The sequence below is a fragment of the Puma concolor genome, chromosome A2 (genome assembly GCF_028749965.1).
Source record: "Puma concolor isolate L17-30 chromosome A2, mPumCon1.1.hap2, whole genome shotgun sequence".
In the NCBI taxonomy this organism is placed as follows: domain Eukaryota; kingdom Metazoa; phylum Chordata; class Mammalia; order Carnivora; family Felidae; genus Puma; species Puma concolor.
Genome location: NC_141668.1, coordinates 51,791,789 through 51,813,444, shown reverse-complemented (window position 1 = coordinate 51,813,444; position 21,656 = coordinate 51,791,789). Strand labels below are relative to the sequence as shown.

General features: G+C 41.2%; 1 protein-coding gene across 1 annotated transcript; it reads right to left on the bottom strand.

Moving 5' to 3' along the window:
* Nucleotides 1–14,298: 14,298 nt before the first annotated feature.
* On the bottom strand, nt 14,299–20,446 carry LOC147583189 (uncharacterized). Its single transcript, XM_086681938.1, has 4 exons — nt 20,430–20,446; nt 19,377–19,927; nt 19,009–19,273; nt 14,299–14,908 (listed from the first exon to the last, which is right to left on the bottom strand). Exons 1-4 carry the CDS (start codon nt 20,444–20,446, stop codon nt 14,755–14,757), a joined length of 987 nt encoding a protein of 328 aa, XP_086538064.1. The 3' UTR covers nt 14,299–14,754.
* Between the last annotated feature and the right edge of the window lie 1,210 nt (nt 20,447–21,656).

Here is a 21,656-nt window from a genome sequence, read left to right as displayed (position 1 = left end):
GTGAGGGTGGTATCTCATTGTGGTTTGGACTTGTATTTCCCTAATGATGAGTGATGTGGAGCATTTTTTCATGTGTTGGTCGGCCACTGAAAATGTTTTAATTTCCTTTTAAACCAGAAAAATAAAATGAACTTTCAGATCAAATGAAAGGTTTTAATATATAATATTAATATATTCCTCTTTATGTCAGTGTGGTTATAAAGTATGATTTTTGATTTTTTTTTTTTTTTTTTTTTTTTTTTTTTTTTTTTTTTGGTGTATGTGGCAGAAAGGTCTCATGAAGGCAAAAGTCCCCAAGGCCCATGAAAGCCAGAATGCAGCCCTAAGTGTGTGTGGGGTGGAGGGGGGAGGTGCATGGTTTGGAAAGATAAATGTGGTCTGCTTTGGATTCTGGTCTTCTCTTCCTAACCTATTTTCCCTTCTGTTCATTGATTCATTGATGATTAGTCCATTAAGAGCTCTGGGTGTGTGAAAAGTACTGCAGGGAAATGAGTTACACACACACACACACTCACAGGAGACGGAAATGACAGTTAGAATAAGGGCAGGGTGCCTGGGTTTGTTTCAGTTTCCATCTCTGAACAGTTTCTCTTACAATTTAGAATGTACTTTTGAGAGGCGCCTGGGTGGCTCAGTTGGTTAAGTGTCTGACTCTTGATTTCAGTTTGGGTCATGAGCTCACGGTTGGTGAGTTTGCAACTCACGTCAGGCTCTGTGCTGACAGCATGGAGCCTGCTTGGGATTGTCTCCCTCACTCTCTGCCTCTCCCCCACTTGCTCTCTCTCTTAAAATAAATAAAAATAAACTTTAAAAAAGGGGGTTTGAGAAATAATGGCCAAAAGAGCATCACTATGTTGTCTTATTTTTATTATCTGTCTTCTAAATGACTTAAAAAAATACATAAAGAAAAGCTTTTAAAGTAAGACTTTTGGGAAGATTAACTCATAATCCCTGTATCCTTCGGGCAGGCAGTGGGGCAGAAGTCTCAAATTCAAGAACAAAGTGTATGTTGCCTTAGAAGGTGAAATTTGAGGGGCACCTGGGTGGCTCAGTCGTTTGGGCATCCCACTTCGGCTCAGGTCATGATCTTGCGGTCTGGACCGTGGGTTCAAGCCCCGGGTCGGGCTCTGTGCTGACAGCTCAGAGCCTGGAGCTGCTTTGGATTCTGCGTGTCCCTCTCTCTCTCCTCTTCCCCTGCTTGCACTCTCTCTCTCTCTGTGTCTCTCAAAAATGAATAAATGTTAACAAAAAATTTTAAAAAAGGTGAAACTTCGTAGGTGTCAAAAGGGAATGTGAGCTGTTTTTTTTCGCCTTTTTAAAAAATGCCCTGGGCTGAAAAATGATCATTTTATGATCTGTGTAACAGAATAGAGGTACTCTGTCCAGAAAACACCATCATCTCTCTTCTGCTTCTGCTCTACAAACATTCAGAGCCTGCCTCTCAGATGTGCCAGCACAAAGCAATAACAGAAGCCTAAGATTTCAGCTTTGATGCCCACCCTTTTTAGATAAAAAGTTGAAATATTTAAAATAAAATTAAATTCAGGGCACCTGGGTGGCACAGTCAGTTAAGCATCCAGCTTCGGCTCAGGTTATGATCTCACAGTCCATGGGATGGAGCCCCACATTGGGCTCTGTGCTAACAGCATAGAGCTGCTTAGGATTCTCTCCCTTTCTCTTTGCCCCTCCCCAGCTCACTCGCGTTTTCGCTCTCAATATAAATAAATAAACTTAAGAAAATTAAAAAAATAAATTGAATTAGGGGTGCCTGGCTGGTTCAGTCGGTAGAGCATGCAACTCTTGATCTTGGGGTTGTGAGTTTGAGCTCCATGTTGGGTATAGAGATTATCTAAAAATAAGATCTTTAGAAAGAATTTGGGGCACCTGGCTGGCTGAATTGGTGGAGCATGCAACTCTTAATCTTCGGGTTGTGGGTTTGAGCCCCACATTCAGTGTAGAGCTTACTTAAGATGAAATCTTTAAAAATAAGTAATAAGATTTAAAAATTCAGTTAGTAAATTTGTGATCACCAAGTGAATAAATTAATACTTTCAGATTTATCATGCCAAACATAATAATCGTTTGTTGTATATGATGTCATATTTTTATACTAAGGATATTTAGTAAAGAGCACTTTTTGGAAAGCATTGTGTTTTAAATTTTACCCTGTATTTCCAATTTTTGTTATCTTTTGAAAGGAACAAGATTGTCTACCAGGTATTTTTTTTAACATCTCTTTTTACTTATAACATGAGGTTATTAAGAAGGTGAAATTATTTACTATATGGGAAAGTGTATTTAAAAAATAGAAAAGTATTGGGTAAAAGGGTTTCATCTTTCTAAGTTATTGCTGCTTATTCTCATGAAGGTGGGGTGCGTAGAAAGTCATTTTCATCTTCCGTTGCTTGCTTATCACATGTCCTTTGCCACTCTTTTATTTTCTTCTAGGAAGTGATTTATCAGGTAGGGCCTATAGTTTTTTTATTTCACTTATTTATTTATTTTTATTTATATTTGGGGGGAGCGCAAGAGGGGGAGGGGCAGAGAGAGGGGTACAGAGGATCTGAAGCAGGCGCTATACTGACAAGCTGACAGCAGTGAGCCCGAATTTGAGGGCTCGAACTCACGAACTGCTAGATCATGACCTGAGCAGACGCTCAACTGACTGAGTCACCCAGGTGCCCCAGGGCCTATGGTTTTAACGGAGGGAGATGAAAAAAGTAAGAAATGGCTGCTGTAAAGAAAGTGAAAAAAAGAAAGAAAAGTAAGATTTGAGAAAAATCTGAACATATTTCACGATTCAAAATGACACATCAGTTGCTTTCTTACGGTCTTCATTAACCTGTAAGACTCCCTAGAAGGACCCCCAGGTTGGATTTGCACCATTTTAAAAATTCCATTTGTGGCAGAAATGCTCTTGGACTTCCCATAGTGCCTGATTCACTAGCTTTACTTCTTGTTTTTTAAAGAATGAACAACCACGCTCATTTCAGTTTTGTTCCAGTGCTGTGTGCTTCTCTCTTCTTTCCAGCCCTGCTTGCGATTCTGAAACATACTCCTTTGTTTATGATGCCTTTACAGGAATTTGTAAGCGTCTGGGTTCGAGATCCTCGGATTCAGAAGGAGGACTTTTGGCATTCTTACATTGACTATGAGATATGTATTCATGTAAGTATTCAGTCAATAGTCTGCAGAAATCATGGCAGTTTTTAGGTATCATGCATTTGATGGGACACACTGTTATACTTCAAATTGATATTTGTAAAAATGTTCCTATGTCAAATAACCGACTTTGGATGATTATAACTAATGCCTGTGTCTCAAATGGAGTAGTAAGTTGGTTCCTTAAGTTGGAAAATTACTCATTAGAATTGCTTATTGTACCTTTGCTAATACTAATATTTTAAAGTTTATTGCCTTCATGTATGAATATGTGAATACATCTAAAATTCACAGTTAAAGTGTATTTATAGCTCATTAATGGTATTTCTTTATGATCTGTTATAGCATATTTCTGGGTAATAGATTGCCTGATAAATCTTAGGTTTTAAGAGGATATAGAGCTTTCTGGGAAACTGATGTGCAGTGGTTATATATGTAGAATAAGAAGGTGGAAAATAAATATGTGCAATTATTTTGCCTTAGTCTAGATTCGTAATTAACATACGTAAATAACTAGAAATGATGTACTTTATTTGGAAGTAATACTTTACCATAATCTCGAGCATTTTTGTGTGGTGTATGGCCTTCTGTAATCATCTTGAACAAGGGTCAGCAAACTTTTTTTGTAAACACTGAGGTAGTAAATGTCTTCAGCTTTGGAGTATACATTCTGTCTCAAAACTACTCAATTCCACTATTGTAGGGCGAAAGCAGACCTAAACAATACACAAATGAATTGATGTAACTGTATTCCAATAAAACTTTATTTGCAAAGCTAAGTGGCAGGCTGGATGTGGCCCACAGGCTATAGTTTATTGGACCTGATCGTGAAGATAGGTTCCTTTTCCCATCTGACTTAGTCCAGACTTCTCTTGGGAGCATAGACTCAGATTTTATCTGTGACTGTATGCAATGTGAAGTAAAATCTAGCCACCTTTAATCTTCCCATTGTAAATAGTTAAATAGTTAAATTGATAGATTAGACACCCAGGCATCAGCCATAAAAGTTTTTTTTTCCTCTCCTTTCTTCCCTTTTTTTCCTTTCAAAGTTCTCCAACTTAGACAATAAAAACTCAGAACTGCTTGTTTTTTTTTTTTTTTTTTTTTTAGAACTGCTTTTTTGATGATTGTGTTGAAGACCACTGCCAGGGTATACCTTGTATTTTGATTTTGTTTTGGTTTTACTCATAAAATCCCACCAGATATGCGTTCTGTGTGGAAAATTATGAGTATGTAAGAGTAAGCATTTGGAAATGAAACGTAATTCTTTAGTTGCCTTTTTAACTTCTTCTGAAAAATTTGTGTGTCCTTATCACACTTCGTGGGAGACATGAAATTTAATTATCCTCAGAGAGTTAATGAAAGCGTAGATTTTTTTCTCTGCTACATAAGTTGCATTAGGTGAATTCAGAAATGTCTGTCTCAAGCCAGAAATGATGGATTCCACAAATATTATTTGGTGGCGTTCTGGCGTGTCTCTGAAATGCTAATACATTGACAATGACTAAATCTTCTTGGCTTGGGAGATAACAGAATAAGCAAACATTTAGAGGAACTTAAAAATTAGTGATCTCGGCATAGTCTGGTCCTAACTATCCATGCCTGTTTATGATTAGGAATGAGGTGGGGGGCCGGGTGGGGGGGACTAGAGCGCTCTAGTCAGCCTCATTTAGGTGCTGTACCCATAGGGCTTTGCAGTAGAGAAGCCGGTAGTTAACCCATTTAAATGAACCTCAAGAGAAATGATACCAGGTGACTGTGGAATCTCAGCATTTATTTAGAATTGTAAACTAGTGAACTGTATATGCTCTCCTAACCTTGTCCTGCAAATGAAGGACTTATGGATGGACCTTTGTCTGGCATAGGTACCAGGTGGATCTCCAACTGACACCCACATTATTGACATCCACAATAATCCAGAACAGAAATGAAAGGGAGTTGAAATTGGTTCAGTCCTACCTGAGGTGTCAGGAGTCCCTGCAGTGGCCTGGTCCTCTAGAGGACACCTGCCCAGGCCTTGTTAGGACACTCGTCCTGGTGTGAACGGTCTGCTGACTCCGTCCCCAGGGGTCACTTTAGAGTGAGGCTGTAGTAGTAGGCTTTGAAATTCACATACAGAATGTTACTGTGCCCCAGACTCCATCTTGTGCGTTTTGCTGCCGTGTTGTCAAAGGTGACAGGCTTTAGACCAGTAGCTCCTTTGGGGGCAGATCTCTTCATCTGTCTGCATTCTGAGGTTTCCTGAACTTTATCAAGTTTAGGAGAACCAGGAGCTGTGCCGTACCTTTCATGGGGGTGGGGGTGGGGGTGGGGGTGGTTTAAGAACTCAGGCACATAGTCACTCACATTCGCCAAGGGAAACAACTGCTGGGTGCTTAGGTGCTAAGTGGTAGGATAATCATGATTTTTGAAAGAATAAAAATCTTGGGGACCCAAAACACTCTCATTTGGCAAGGTAAAGATCATGAAATAGAAGTTTGAAATAAATGTAGAGAACGGAAATCTTACGAAACCATTAGTCAGGTATCTGCCAGTCTCTTGTTTTACACAAAGGAGAAAGGAGAAACATGTATTTACTGGTCTTGGGTTTACCCCGAGGAGAAGCATTGCTGTTCTGCTTAGGATGGGGACTCTGTAGGTGGCTTTTCCAAGTCTGCCTTAGGGTAGCTGGAAGCAAACCGACATCTCCTATCTAATAACAGTATTAATAGATAACATTTGTCAGGTACTTACCATCAGTCCTTACGACCACCCAGTAAAATAGGTGTGTACTACTTCATCCCCCCATTTTGCCACTCAGCAAACTGGAGTTTAAGCAACTTGCCATATGGCAGGGCCAGAACTGGCACGTGGGTTCCCCATGGGTATAATTGTCCCTGTGCACCACAAGCCTCTCTCTACCTTGGATCGCACTCCCTTGCACATCTAGTAGAGAAGGAGAATGCTCTTCTCTTGTTTAAAAGTGATACCAGGGGGCGCCTGGCTGGCTCAGTCAGTAGAGCGTGAGACTCTTGAGTTCAGGGTTGTGAGTTCAAGCCCCGCTCTGGGTGTGGAGCCTACTTAAAATAAACATTAAAAAAAAAAAAAAGTGATTTCAGGATGCCTGAAAACCACAAAACCTGGCGGTTTGTGTGATCTGTACTGATGGCCGTATCAAGGATATGATGGCTTCTCGTGGTGTCATGTCAAGGGCCATAAGAAGGTGTCTCTAATTCCCAAAGGCTTCTCCAGCCTCATGGGTGGACGGTGTTAAAATGGAAGGGATGACCCCGAGTTTTTATTGGCCATTTAGACTGCAGGATTTGTTTGATTTTTATGATTCATCTTTGAAAGCAGTACTAATAGGTGAGCAGGAGGCTACCTCAGGACTCAGGGGACGGCAGGGTCAGGCTTTGCCCCAGGACAACACTGCACGTTGATCTCATCCCAGCTGTTTTAGGATGTAATAGATAGTGGTGGGCTTTGTGCAAGATGGGAATCTGGCACAAGTACAACTGTGCTTTCGGTTTCTTTAAATCCTATGCAAATGAACATGGGCACATTTGGTGAGTTCGAGGTGGAGGAAAAAACATTTTTTCCTTAAATGGGGCTTGTATTTTTCTTTTTCTTCAAACAGACCAATAGCATGTGTTTTACAATGAAAACATCCTGTGTGCGAAGAAGATACAGAGAATTTGTGTGGCTGAGGCAGAGACTCCAAAGTAATGCGTTGCTGGTGTAAGTGATTTAAATAAGTGATACTGGGGAGGCTTTATTATTTTATATTCAATATTTTACAATTCATCATGCATTAAGATACAGAAAACATGAAGGATTTGATAGGCTTCTTGATTGCCATCTATAGCTTTAGTTTTGTGGCTGCTACATCTGAATACAAAATTTATCGCTTGCATTTCACTAACCTGTTGAGTATTGACCATGAAAGCCCTCAAAAATTTTTAAAAATGGGTTTTTCTTTAAGTTAATTGATTATCCTATACCCTTATTATATATACCCTATAATATATACAACTATATGATAATTATAACATAATTTGCTTTCGCTTGGAGAAATTTTGTCACTAACCCACCTTGATTTGATTATTAAAAAATGTTTTTTTTTTTCTTTTTGCTAAGGCAACTGCCAGAACTTCCATCTAAAAACCTGTTTTTCAACATGAATAATCGCCAGCATGTAGATCAGCGTCGTCAGGGTTTGGAAGATTTCCTCAGAAAGTAAGTGTGCAGAAACTCTTGCGGCCATACAGGAGTTGTAAGCAAAGTGCTTTGCAAAAGTTGAGTGTCCTATAATTATGTGGGGGAGAAGAATATCACTGTTCCAAATATTAATAATAATCTAGAGCCTAGCTCAGTAGTTCATTTCCTATATTAGAGCGCCATCTTGTGGCTGACATCTTATCGTGCACATCTGGGACCACATCTTCTAGAAGGAAAACAATGAGCTAATTGAGTCTGGTAATGAATAAATCTGTGGTCCTTGAAGCTGTAAAGCAGAGCCAAATTACTAAGGAGTTCAGCTGACAAAAGTAAAATTTGCGAGGAAGCAAACGTGCTTTATTAAAAAGGTGCTACTTAAAAACTATCTTTATTTACAACATTTCGGATCGACAGACCAAAATCCGTTCTCCAGTGCATTGGCTGCTAAATGATACTGCTCTGGGCTCTTCTAAAGGAAGACTTTAACTCTCCTCTTTGGAGGGAATGTTTATAAGGGAGTATTTATTGGTGGTTGAATAGTCCCGGTGGGTAATTAACTCTGGATTGCTTGGTGATGGTAGGCAGTGCAGTTAAAACGACTTGAATTCTCACCGCTATAATTTCTTTCTGTCCCCACTCCGGAATGCTAGAATACCCATCTGTGAGACAGCACATTGGTTTGCACACAGACGCTGAGGCCAGACTGTCTGGGTTCAAATCTTGGCTCTGCTACTTATGAGCTGAGGGGCTGGGAGCATTTTCTACCTCCTGTGTGCTTTTGTTTTTTTCCATCTATAAAATGGGGTTAATAATAGTATGTACTTCATATAGTTGTTGAGAGGATGAAGTGAGTTAATGAATAGAAAGCACTCACAATAGTGTGAGTATTGGCTCATGTCATGTGTGGTATTGGCTGTTATTGTTTTGATCCACTTAGACATGAAACAGCTTTGAGCTAGTTTTTTAAACTTCCCATTTTATAGATAAGGAAATAGGCTGAGTCATAGGACTGCTGGTTAGTGGCCCTGCCCAGCTTCCTAAGCTGTCTTTCTTTTTCTCCTGACTTCAGGGTCTGCAGTAATCTCCTTTTGAGTTCATTCACTCCATGGGACCTTAGAGCCAGCCTGAAATAATATACTGCCTTCTCCCCATATGGCTCACTCATAAAGGGTTTGGATATTAAGTATGCACATGAATATTAATATTTATTTCCATTAAGTTGATATAGTGTCTTTCCTTGGAAGGGGTCATGGAGACATACAGAAATATCCGCGATTATAAATCGAAGGAGAGCCAGAAAGGAAAAAGAACAGAGGAATAAAAATGACAAGAGACCATAAGAACCCATTAACCAAGCCGAGTCCTCAGAAAACATTACAGTGGTATTCTTTTGGGTATCACAGGCATGACGGAACAAAGGCCTGGTCAACTTTTTTCTGCCCGTTTCCTTTGGAGACCGCTCTGCTTTTAATTGCTGTCTGTATGAGACCCAGGTGGCTGATGGCATCTCCCTTAAGATGTGGCCCCAGTTGTCCAAGTTGGCCGAATGGCCCGTCAGTGCAGATGCTGTTCAGGAAGCTGCAGACTGGCCATTGGCAGTGGGGCCTGGGTGGGGACAGCCAAATCCTGCAGTCCCTGTCAGCACTGGGGGGCCGCTTGTCTTCCGTCGAGAAGTCTCCTTTTTGGAGGTCAAAGAACAGCATGTGTCTCTGTCTTTACATTGAGTTAAGCTCAGGGCATGTGTTTTTGACCAGGAATCACTTCGCTGCTTTGAATACGACCTTTTTTCCACAGTTGATCTGCCAAATTAATGACTGAACGAATGTCATTTGGCTGCAGTGCGCTTAGGCTTGTGCTTGGTTATTTTTACATACTGTGTCGTTTGGCTGTTTGCGGATTGAATTTGATGCAGACGTCATAGCAGCAAGTATCCTGGATCAGGAGCTTGAAGAGCTGGGTTCCAGGTCTCCTATAAGTCGCAACTCCTAATTTTTTTCTGGCCATCCGACCTTGGAAGAGCCACTTAATTCTTGTGTGCCTTTGTTGTAAAGGGTATGATGATGTAGCACATTCACTGCTGCCCTAGTTGGTTGTGTCGTTAAGATGATGCATTGGTAAGGACTCTGGAAACCTATTTAGTAAGTGACTGCTTTGGACTGCGCACAATGGACACCAATCCTTATCCACTTGAAGCTTCCATTCTAGTGGGAAAGTCCTATGTACTTACCAGGGGATGGCTAGGTTCATTAAAATTGGGTCTGGGTTACCATCCAGAAGTCAAATCAGAGAAGAGACAGCAAGTTCGCTGTGGTGTGTGAACATAAGTCTCCAAGCTGGTGAGTTTCACATTAAAAGTGAAGCTGGTGCTTCTACGTGGTTTGAACCTGAAGGAAGCAACGAGTCTATAATACCACACGGCCGGATTCACCCCCGACCTAAATGGCCTAAATACCGTGGCCCCTTCAGGTCCTCCTCACCCTCCGTTCTGTGTCCCTCGGATTCGGATGCATAGCTTTGTCCAGTCTGTGTAGAAGTAGCAGCCTTCCAGCTCTTTTCCCCTGGGATCCCCTGAGCCCAAGTCCATTTTGGGAAGCGGGATGTGACTTGCGACTCGGCGGTCTCAGTGCCATCTCAGCGCCGTGTCCTGACCCCAGCTTGACATCCCCTGAGGCTCCATGATGTACCTGCTAAGTAGTGGTCACTGTCAGTGGCCTGTACCTTGTTTTCTGTGTAGTACTTCTAGGAACTTGAGAGGGAAGATACCACAGCACTCAAATGTGATATATACTTGTGCTGTAGATTTATCGCATGTATTTCTTTTGATAATTTTATTTTTTTTTAATTTTTTTTTTTCTCAACGTTTTTATTTATTTATGGGACAGACAGAGACAGAGCATGAACGGGGGAGGGGCAGAGAGAGAGGGAGACACAGAATCGGAAACAGGCTCCAGGCTCCGAGCCATCAGCCCAGAGCCTGACGCGGGGCTCGAACTCACGGACCGTGAGATCGTGACCTGGCTGAAGTCGGACGCTTAACTGACTGCGCCACCCAGGCGCCCCGATAATTTTATTTTTTTTAAACTACATCCAAATTAGCATAAAGTGCAACAGTGATTTCAGAAGTAGATTCCTTAGTGCCCCTTACCCATTTAGCCCATCCCCTCCTTCCCACAACCCCTCCAGAAACCCTCTGTTTGTTCTCCATATTTAAGAGTCTCTTATGTTTTGTCCCCCTCCCTGTTTTGATCATCGCATGTATTTTTTAAATCTGGTTTTTATGTAAGTTTTGAAGTTATGAACCAAGAAGAGTATATATGTTCAAACCCTTTAAAACCAAATTGCTGCTGTCTCTGTGCATATGTGTGTATACTATATATATATTCATCTTAAGGTGGAGTAATACTTTTTTATTAAAAAATTTATGTTTATTTTTGAGAGAGAGAGAGGGGGAGAGAGGCAGACACAGAATCCAAAGCAGACTCCAGGCTCCAAGCTGTCAGCACAGAGCCCGACGCAGGGCTCAAACCCATGAACCGTGAGATCATGACCTGAGCTGAAGTCAGTCGCTTAACCCACTGAGCCATCCAGGCGCCTCAGTAATACATCTTTAATAACAAAGTACACATCAAGGCCAGTCTTCATAAATGAATTGGAAAGTTGTTCCTTTGACTAGGTGCCAAAGAATAATAATTTATACTGTTTATTGAACACTTGCTATGTGTCTAGCTTTTTGCATGTTATAGCTCAGGTCCTACAATAATATTAGGAATTGGGTATCATCTCACTTTTATAAACAAGGAAGTTGGAGGAAAGGTGGAGGCATATTCATTCTAGGATCTGGCAGGTTTATAATTAGTAGAACTCTTACATGATAGTTAAATTTGGTCAGTATGAGTGTGAGATTTTTCAAATACATTCATTTTCCCTCAATCTTGGCTATACTCTCCCGTTTGGATTTTCCCTCCCTAGCTAATTATAAATTGTAAGTCACTTCTGCTAATAGTTATGGGAAAAGAAAGTTATGGACTAAAATGATAAACTGTGTTGGTAAGTCCCTAACTATAAACATGGCAGTCCTACTAATTTTTTGTTTGATTCATATCATGAATGGGAGCCAGCTTTCCTTTTTTGCTGAATTCATCCCATTAATATAACTACGTGTGCCTTACAGTGTAGACTTTTTATTACAGCTTTATATTTCTTAAAAATTTAAGGAATATTAGTTTTTTGTGAAAGGATACCATGGAAACACAAACGCGCGCGCGCGCGCACACACACACACACACACACACACACACACACACACACACACACACAATAGAAGTCTTTGTGTTCAATAGAGGGCACCATAGCACAGATCATGAATGTCTTCGGAGAAGATTTGTAGGTTGTTTTTTTTTCCCTCATGGTAAGAGGTAAACAGGCTGACTTAAATTCTTTCTCCCCTACATCCAACTGCAAACCTTCCACACTATACACATGTGTATATATCATTATATTGGGTTCAGTAGACAGGGCATCCTTAGTTAGGATTAAATGGTTTTGCATAGCTATATATTGTTCCCAACTGAACTGGTATATAATACACCTAATAAAATCAGGTTGAGGAAAACCAGATTTTCAACTGTGTCCAATTCAAGGGAAAAACAAGATTTGCTTTGTTTAGTTTAAATTTGTTATGGGGAAAGGAATAACGTTTGACTCATGTTGTAAATATCTTTTCAGAAATCCCTCTAAAATTCTAGAGGCTATTTGTTGCTCCTTTTGTAAAGGCTTGAAAATTGTATACATTTGTTTTTATGGAGGCTTATAAAGATGACATTTTATTGACCATTTTACAAAGTACTCTTTATATTAAGTTTGAAGTTAATTTCTGCTGTTAGATTTGTTTGTGGAAAGTGTGGCACAAATATGACTAAGGTAAAAATAGGATTTAATACTATGATGATGGCAGTCACAACGTTCTCTGAAATACAGTAAACCAGGTGTTACTTAAAATGAACTGGTTACGCTCACTGAACCAGATGGGAAAATGCTTTCAAAATTTTGTATTTTTAATTGTGAAATGAATTATCTGAGTAAAAAAAAAATCACAAGTACATTAAAAAATTATTTTGCTTCTTTAAAGGCCATACCCATGGAGTATGGTAGCATAAATTTAGCCAGCCAGCGGGCATTCAGATGTACTGTCTTTGAACTCCAGGCCTGTGTGGTGTTCAGATCTTGCCTCCCCAGCCACATTCTCCCACTTCAGAATTGTGAGCTGGGTGTGTGCGGGCTCCCTCTCGCTTTTCACGGGCATGTCCTCCAGGTGGCAGTAGCGAGCAGAAGAGAAAACACTGGGAAATAATGAGTCTAATGTACAGTAAAATTGGAAATTGAATTATAGCTCAAGAAAAAGGACAGTAGCCTTGAGGTCCCGATCAACCTGGACTCTGATCACTTTTGTTTGCTGTACCCGTGTGTTAGGTTACCTGCAAGTTAATAACCGCGCGTGAGCAGTTCAAGGCTCAGTAGAATTGCTTTAGACGTGAAATAAAGCTAAAATGAATTTGTGTCCAATATCATTGGCATTAGTGCTCATTACTTTTGTGGTGTAACGCCTCGAACCATCTAAAATCAATTTTAAGGATTACCCATTATTTTATAAAGAAAATAAAACCCATTTCCAACAGAAATAAAGCAGTAAGTATAATCCTGTGAGCAGTTACTTGTACCCTGGCTGGCGGGAAAACCACTGACAGACAGAAGGGCGCAGGAAACACTCCGTGCAAACTTCACAGTGGATGCAAGTTCATATTAATGGGCTGTTGCCACATAAATCTTCTCTTGATTTCAAGTATTTAAAACAAGAGTGGTAAACATTTGTAAATGTAGAAAATAAATCTCAAAGAGTAGTAAAAGGGATTTACTACTTTACTACTTGTACTTGGTAAATTAATCTTTACCATGTGACACGCTCATCTTCTGGGAGAAGCCAGGGCAGAAGACATGGAGGGAAGGGAAGTATTTAGCTGCTTTGCTTGAGAGTTTTGCCCTTTGAAAACGCACAAAGCTTTTCATTTTCCTTTTCATAGGGCCAGTAAAGAATATTTTCCCAGGCTACATTTGGTAAGCCTGTCGAAGCTGCATTTTGGTTGTGATACTGTACGTGTTTAGACTTTTGCCTCTGTTTTATTTTGAAGAAAAGGAAATCTTGTAATGACCTTGGATTTTAAGTAAATTAATATGAATGGCCAGAAAAGATTCACTTTTCCTAATTATTTGTGTAAAAATGCAGACTATAAGGCAAGGTTCATTTGGCCTGACATACATAATCTGTTTTTCTTAGAGCTCTCTATGAAAAATCCCATGTTGGGCAAAATTATGCTCAGCTTTTAGTATTTTAGTTTTGTCCCTTCCATCTGGCCTGAGTGCCTTGTATTATATCTTTTTTGAACTATTTGTAGAGACTAAATTATCATACATCAAGATCTTTCCTGAAAATATGAAACGGGTTTGTATTTAAAAATAAGGGTGTACTCTGACTTCATTTCCCCTCCCAAGACATGCATTTCAGAAAGAAAACCCACATTCAGTAATAATATGAATTTGAGCATGGATGGATTTGTTAGAGTCGTTTTTAATTTTCCGTGTAGTTCTGATGCACTGGTTGAAATCTGTACTCGTTATAAACTTTGACTTTGAATATGGGAAGGCTAGTATGTACTTACCACAGAATCATCATGGTTTAAGTATAGATATGGTAAAATTAGCTGGGAGCAATTTTATTTGATGGCTTATTTTAATAACATGGATACACAGTGCTACTGCAGAGTATGGAGAAATTTCTCGCCAATTTTAGGTATTCAAAAAAGCCACCTCTCAACTTAGCTCTTGTAAACATGTACATAAGTATACTTGTAAAGTTTTAAAATGTAAAACATGCTGAGAAACGTATTGACTTTTTAATATAATTTTTAATGGCAGTGGAAAGTTTTGATGTTTGATGACAGCCTAGCCAATAAAGATCACAGAACAGACATGCTGGTTGGCAGTAAAAAAATTTTTGTAAGTAGACTAAATTTCTAGGACTATCAGCAGAATCTTTCCATAATTAATCCACACGGTCATGACAGATGGTTAAATTGAAGAAACGTCCTTGAAGTTATTCTTTTAACAGATGTTGTTAACTATTAGCTTCGTGGTTTTACTCACCTAAATTTCCAAATAATTGAATAAAAGTTAACATATGCTTTCATCCTTTTAATAGGCAGAGTCTGTAATTGATGCAAAGTTTGCCATAGTAGAGAAATTATTGCGGTGGCACATTTCTAACGTTTCTCCTCTCTCCTACCCTCGAACTGTCCACCCCTGTTCACCGAGGATGTCTCCTTGTTTCTTTTGCCCAGGGTCCTACAGAACGCACTTCTGCTCTCGGACAGCTGCCTTCACCTCTTCCTGCAGAGCCATCTGAATTCGGAAGACATTGAGGCCTGCGTCTCCGGGCAGACGAAGTACTCGGTAGAAGACGCAATTCACAAGTTTGCCTTGATGAACAGACGTTTCCCTGAAGAAGATGAAGAAGGAAAAAAAGAAAATGATATAGATTATGACTCAGAAAGGTATCGCCTTGCATTTTCGAGTTAACGTGTATGCGTCTGTATGACACAGAGCGTGCGCGTGCGTGCGCATATACACATACGTGTGTGTATATGCATACGCACCTCGCTGTTTTGTTGATGTAATACTAAGATAATGAAAAAATTAATTGACTGAGATTTTATTGAGCTGTGACAGCTCATCATAGTAGTCTTCACACACACCTCCACACTGAATTAATGAACGCAGTAGAAATTCAATTATCTGCATTCTGATTATGTGACTTTCATTTAGTCAGACTTGAATTATTCGCGTTTAAATTATCTAGCTAAAAAAATATCTAACTGCACTCCAAATGGCTAATTAAAAGTCCAAATTTCCTGTCTCTCTTTGTGACTGGAGATAATTAAAGTTCTCCTCTGTTACTCAGGCTTTGAGTGTGTTGTGAAAACCAATTTCCTCTTTTTATTATTTTCCCCCTCTCTTCCTTTCCAGTTCATCCTCTGGGCTCGGACATAGTAGCGATGACAGCAGTTCACACGGATGTAAAATGAGCACAGCCCCGCAGGAATCTCCTGAAAAAGAATTCTGATGTTAGCATCTGAGGAATAGTGAGTTACGTCCAGTCGTGGAGAAGCAAGCTCACTGATAATAGCTTCTTACCTAAAGCTCCCTGTCATGATAGTAGGTATTTAATTAAAGACGTTGGGTTGCTTATTAGTGGTATTTTTATGTTGTCTTATTTTGGATGAGCCCCTGTAAAAAGCTAAAGGCCCGCGAATGCAACTCTCCTTTATAGGCAAACATTACCGGTGAAACTAGATCCTGTCCCGAACTGAAATGCCACATACATTTAGAAGCACCGAGTTGGTTCTACTGAATTTGAAAAGATAGGTAAATAGGCAGCATTGAAAATCCAGAGAGCGCCTTCCTTCTCGTGTCAGTGGGACAGCGTCAGCATAAACCCAGCTTGTGTGATCTTAGCCAGTATGAAGACTGACGGCATCGACCGGACGGCCTCTTTCAGACATGTGGCTGATGTTTTGTGGGCACCTCCCCTGCACTGGCAAAACACTTCGCTTTGGGTGTTTGAAATATTTTAAGAAGCTTCGCCTTTCCAGTATTTTATTTCACAACGTAGATGGAAAATGTACCTTATGACCAGAGACATGGTAAAATAATGTTTACGTCTTACATGAAAACAGAAATCGTGCTCGTAATTTTGCTCATACCTGCAATATATAGATTCAGAAATACATTTGCATTGTTCACATTCAGCTTTAACACCTGGTTTCTGGAAACAGGTACTGTGGTTTCATTACCGGCGTGTAATTAGAATTCCAGGTTGACTGTTTTCTGACTAAATGTGCAATTTCTTATCACTAGATAACTTTCAGTGTCAGTGGTGGTTACTTGTTACTTATTTTTACGTTACGAGTGGGATCTTATAAAAAGTAATACATTTAATGTTTTCAATAAACATTCCCATCATTTAGAAAAGAATGTCAACTTGCTAATTTAAGAATTACTCATTTTTTCAAGAGCCGTTCTTTTAAGGCATCTGCCTGAGGACTGGCGCAATTTAATAAAATGTCTTCTTTGTTAGTGGCCCAAAGATAAAATGTCTTAGATAAACTACATTGAACTTCAAATTTCAGATGAGGCAGCATTTTCTTGAGATAATTATCCAAGTTTCTTCTCTGTTGAATGGTGTGAAGTGTCTCTTAAACTACCACGAAGACACTTTCACGTAACTGCGATAACTTGTTGCTTTAATTAAATGTTACATCACCTCATTTTAACTGGGAGTTTAAGAGTGACTGTATTATTAAAAAGCCTTTGAAGTGCTCGTAACTGAGAACAGAAAATAAATTAAATTTAGAACAAGAATGCTTTCCTTAAGTTTTCCTTTTTTGTTTTTGTTTGGTGTAAAACATGATCAAACTTTTGTAAATATTTTTATTTAATGTATCTTGGATCTTGTTATTTTATCATCTAAGACTCATTTTAACACGGGGGCGGAAAAGATGGAGCAATTTCTTTTTATCTTGCTAACCTGTGAAGTTTGCCATCTAGTCATTTAAGAGCGATCCCCAGCTTGTTTGGCAATATGTGTCTGAATTCACATTATTTCTGTTTTACAGCAGTTCTCAACAGCATGTAATGTGCCACCGATTGTCATATTTTTAGATGATGTAACATAGCCATTAAAGTTGATATTAAGTAATGCCTAATACTGTGGTATGTAACCTTCACAAGATCATCGTTTTCACATTAAACGTGAAAAAATCAAGTTCAGTTTGTTGGATCACTTATTTTATAGAAGAGAATACATTTTTTTTTTTTTGACTTCCACCTAATTTCAGGGTGTTTTTGAGCAAGCAGTAAATTTTAATGAGAAACTTTGGTAAGATTTGGTTTACTGCTCAGTATAGTTGTACACATTTGAGGTTTTTAGCCTTGGGTTTGGTTGTTTTGTAAGCACTGGCTTCTCATTTTCTGCAGCTGAGATATTTAGGTAAACTTCAGCCCCCAGTGGCCTTCTTGCTATGTTCAAGTCTCTTATTTTTCTCTGGCGTAATTTTATAAAGCTTTCTTTGGGAAAAGAAAGTAGTTACTAAGTAACTAAATTAAATCGATGTTTATTTAAAACTTTTTAATGTAATCTTGGATGCTTTATGATTTACATACAGCAGAACTGTATTTCCCTGGCTAGTTCTTAAAGGGTAAATGATTCACCTATAAAGCCAGTTTGTGTGTTTTGTTTGAGAACTGGTTTTATATATAACCCGGAGGTGTCAACAAGGAAAGTCAACAACCTGTTACTTAGGGCTTCTTTAAAGTCTCACTTGGAAGAAAGTGACTTAGATTCTAGTTAAAATTACAAGTTTTAAAAATTACCAAGGAAAAGCAGAAATGTTTATCTTTAAATAGTTATGTCCCTTAAGATATTAAATATCTTGCAGGAGCTTTTCAAGCCTAATGCACATTTTATTGAATAATTAAATACAAACAAGTGATATGCAATAACCTTACTGTAGTAAGGTAAAAGAATAAAATTTCTTTTATGGCTATTGAGAACATAAACAAATTCATTTAGCCTCGCCACAATTACAGTTATATCCAACAGTAAATTGAATGTTGTTTTGAACTCCGTTTTTTTGGTGCCTTAAGGATTCATCATTATGGAGCTACTGTGGTACAAATAAGGTTTTTAGTATTTCAGCTATAAATGGAAGACAGTTTTTTTCACAAAAGGCCTCTACAGTTTTAAGACAAATATAACACAACAAAAGCTTATTCTCTTTCTAAATAGTTGCCCTCTTAATACTTAAATTGCTTAGTTGGTGTCCTGTAAATCCAGTGTAGCATCTTTTCAGTGGAGGAAAACCATTAATTTCAACACAATTTTCTGTTTTTGTTTGGAATATAGACCTTCTCTTCCTTTATTATATAGACACATTTTCAAGTACAAAACGCCGTCTGAAATTAATTACTGCATTTTGACATTCAAAGCATAGATACAATTTTCTTTGCAAATAAAGGTCATAAGAAATACATTTTAATAGAGGGAATTCAAAAATTTTAGAAGAATGTAGGTAAGCAACATTTTAAAATTTAAAAATATTTACTAAGGATTTTGACTCTGTTCTTTGCCGTATGCATCTCACAAACGAGTCACCATTGTCCCTTTAAGTCAGACACAATTGCTGTTCACTCTTGTTGGAAACTTTTCTGGATCATTGTTACGAACACTGCCTTGGACAGTCATTTATTTCAGCTGCGCCAACTCTGGTAATGATCATTTTCTCTTTCTCCAAAATTCCAAAGACTTCTTTTCAAACGATACAGAAGAAAAGAGGGGAAAAAATTCAGCCACGGTTTTCTGCTGAAAGTAAACTCTGGTCTAAAGACACTATGCAAATGGCTTATGCCAAAGAGGCACACGCCCTTTCTCTCCCCCACGAGAAGTGTAGACTCATCCCCAAACCCCACACCGCTTGTCTTTGCTGCTGCAGAGGCACAGCACGGGCATAACTTGTGGTTGTGTTTTTGTTAGTTTCTTACCTCTGGGTCTTCTTTATAGCTTTGCCCCCACCCCACTGGCGGTGGCGCTCCCGCCGCTGCACCCTCAGCCGCCCGTTGGCTGCGGCGCCTTGGCGGCCCGCGCACACTCCCCCGCGCCGCGTCCCGCACACGCGCGCTCCCGCCTCCTCCCGCCCGGGCGCTCCGCCGGCGGCGGCTGCGGCGGCGACTGGGTGGCAGGTAGCGAGCCAGCCGGCCTCGGTCCGGTAACCCATGGCAACCGCCCTGGTAACCCATAGCAACTGCGCTGCGGAAAGAAAGAGAAAAAAAAAGAAAACCCGGGTGGAGGGGGGCGGTGGGTGGCAAGTGGGAACAACGGCCGCAAAAAGACAGCGATTTACAGCACAAACCTGCAGCGCCCTCTCCCCTGCCCCACCTGCTGCCAACGTGGGCACCACGAGGCCCCCTTCCCAATGTGAAAATGACGACTCTGGCTGCTTGGAAAACAATAATAAAACATAAAAATGCAGAGGGGCCTCGGAGGGTGGGTTTGGTGTCGGAGGGGCGGGGGGAGCTTTGAATAGCGACGTCCCCACCGCGGGCCTCCGGGCTCAGTGGTCTCCTGGGGCCCCGCTGGGTTTGGGAGCGCGCGTGGAGCCGCAACCCCGTCGCTCCGGTGGGTTTGGGGATGGTTGGGTCGGGGTCGGCCGCGCCGGAGCCGGAGCCGGGGGAGGCGGCGGCGGCGGCGGCGGCGGCGGCGGCGGCGCTGCCCCGTCTAGACCCGAGTCTTTGTTCTGCAAGATGCTCGCGGCGCTGCGGCCCCCGGCCCCGCCGGCCGGCCGGAGAGAGGGCGACGACGTGCCGCCCGGCCTGGAGGCGACGAGGCCTGGGTGGGGGGGGGAGGCGGCGAGCGCCCCGGGGTCGCGGCGAGGCTGGGGCGAAGCCGGTGCGCTCCGAATGTCTGCGCACGCATCGCACCCGTTAGTTAACCCCTTTCCTCTCCAGTCTCCCCAGGACCTTAAAACCTGCCTAGCGGACGCGCCGTCGCCTTAAACTCGCCTCCTCCCGTTTGGAGAGGGAGGGGACGGTCGCGCCTGGTGGAGGGACTGGGCCTCGGGATAGAAGCCAGTGCCTCCGGGTCCAGAAACGGCCCTGGGTCAGAGTTTAATGTCTCTGTGTGCGGGGGTGGGGGTAGCGGGGTAGTTTAGGAACACGGATCCTCCACCGCTTTAGGCTGCGGGCCCAGAAGCGGGGCGGGGGGGGGGGTGTTCTTCGTCTGGAAAAAAGAGGCGCGCGCAGATGGCATACCCGGTGCAAGGCCGTCGGAGGACAGAGGGGGGCGCTGCGGGGCCAGGGCGGCGGAGAGAACACGCAGCCTCGGGTCTGGCTAGTTGTCCGCGTGGTGGAGTGAGCGGCGTTAGGGGTTCCAGGTCGGAGGAACCTGCGCCCCATGTAGATTTCACTTTGTGCTTGGTGGCATCGTCTGCTCGCTAGTGTATTCGCAGAACCCCCAGCCCTCGATGAGATGATGCAGGAAATACAACCAGGGACTGGGTCCTTTCAGTACAGGACACCTAGGCACATAAAAGGCCATTTCACAAGGACATGTACCGGAGTGAAGACTGGCTGCCCTAGGAAGCTGGAAGTCCACAGTCTACGTCTAGTTCAAACGAGTTGTGATTCCAAGCTCATTTTGATGCTTTAGAAAGGAAAACGTTTGACCTGGACGATTTTTTAACTCCTTTGAGATCTTAATCCTCAGTTATTTTCCCTCTGTAGATGTGTCCCAGTTACAAACCCAAATAGCAAAGCCATCAGCAACATCCTTTTTTATGGCAAAGATCTACACACGTATAACATGCATTCGTTTGTACCATGTATGTTCCTGAAGAAGTGATTAGATCAACCGTGTTTTATATATCTAACTTTTGCTGGTAGACAAAAGGGAATCTGGCTATGTAAAGAATGCTATTTTAATCCTTTCATCAAGAAAAGACTCTCCCAAATATGTATTTTTGCTGCCAAGGATCCTCGGGAAACTTGGTTCATTTTCACAAATGTGCGTGTTCTGGGTTCCACTGCCTACTGGGCACCTGCTAGAGAGAGACCCTGTGAACCTTTAGAGGTGAAAGGTAGTTCCTTGCACGCCTGGGGATCCATTCAGTACCACCCCAGCCCTCTGCATAGTGGTGTACTGGGAGCCCTGTGCTTTAATTTAATTTTTTTTTTTTTTTTAACAAAAGCAATTACAGAAAAGTGCAAATTTAACGTGTGACATTTAACATTTTGCCGTGGCAGGCAGCCTCCACTTAAATGGGGCCTTTCTGCAGAACAACAGGAGCCAAAAGGCCTTGTGTCATGGAGTAATGTAAGACACAATCTGGGCTGCAAACGCACAATGAATCGGGAAGGATTTATGTAATTAATTGACCAGTCTTAACCTGTTATCGTGATGTAAGGAATTTGGAACTCATTAATTTGGGCTCTGACAGATTTCATATTAGAGCTGGCAAATATGGATTGAACCTCTTATTCTTGTAGCAGCTGGAATTTCCATGACAGTGAGGATTAGTGAGGAAGACCTATTGCTGGAGTCAAACTGCCTCTTTGTAATCAGTAGCCCTGCTCTGCATTAAAGGGATAATGGAAAAAAAAAAAAAAAGGAAGAAGCGTATTACCTGGCTGAAGAA

What these genes read in the sequence shown, in the direction of transcription:
- LOC147583189 (XM_086681938.1), bottom strand. An exon ending in CAGGGGAGAGGGCGCTGCAG is followed by an intron (nt 19,274 to 19,376) that starts GTTTGTGCTGTA and finishes TTCTTTCCGCAG; the next exon opens with CGCAGTTGCTATGGGTTACC. An exon ending in GCTATAAAGAAGACCCAGAG is followed by an intron (nt 14,909 to 19,008) that starts GTAAGAAACTAA and finishes CATCTTCTTCAG; the next exon opens with GGAAACGTCTGTTCATCAAG.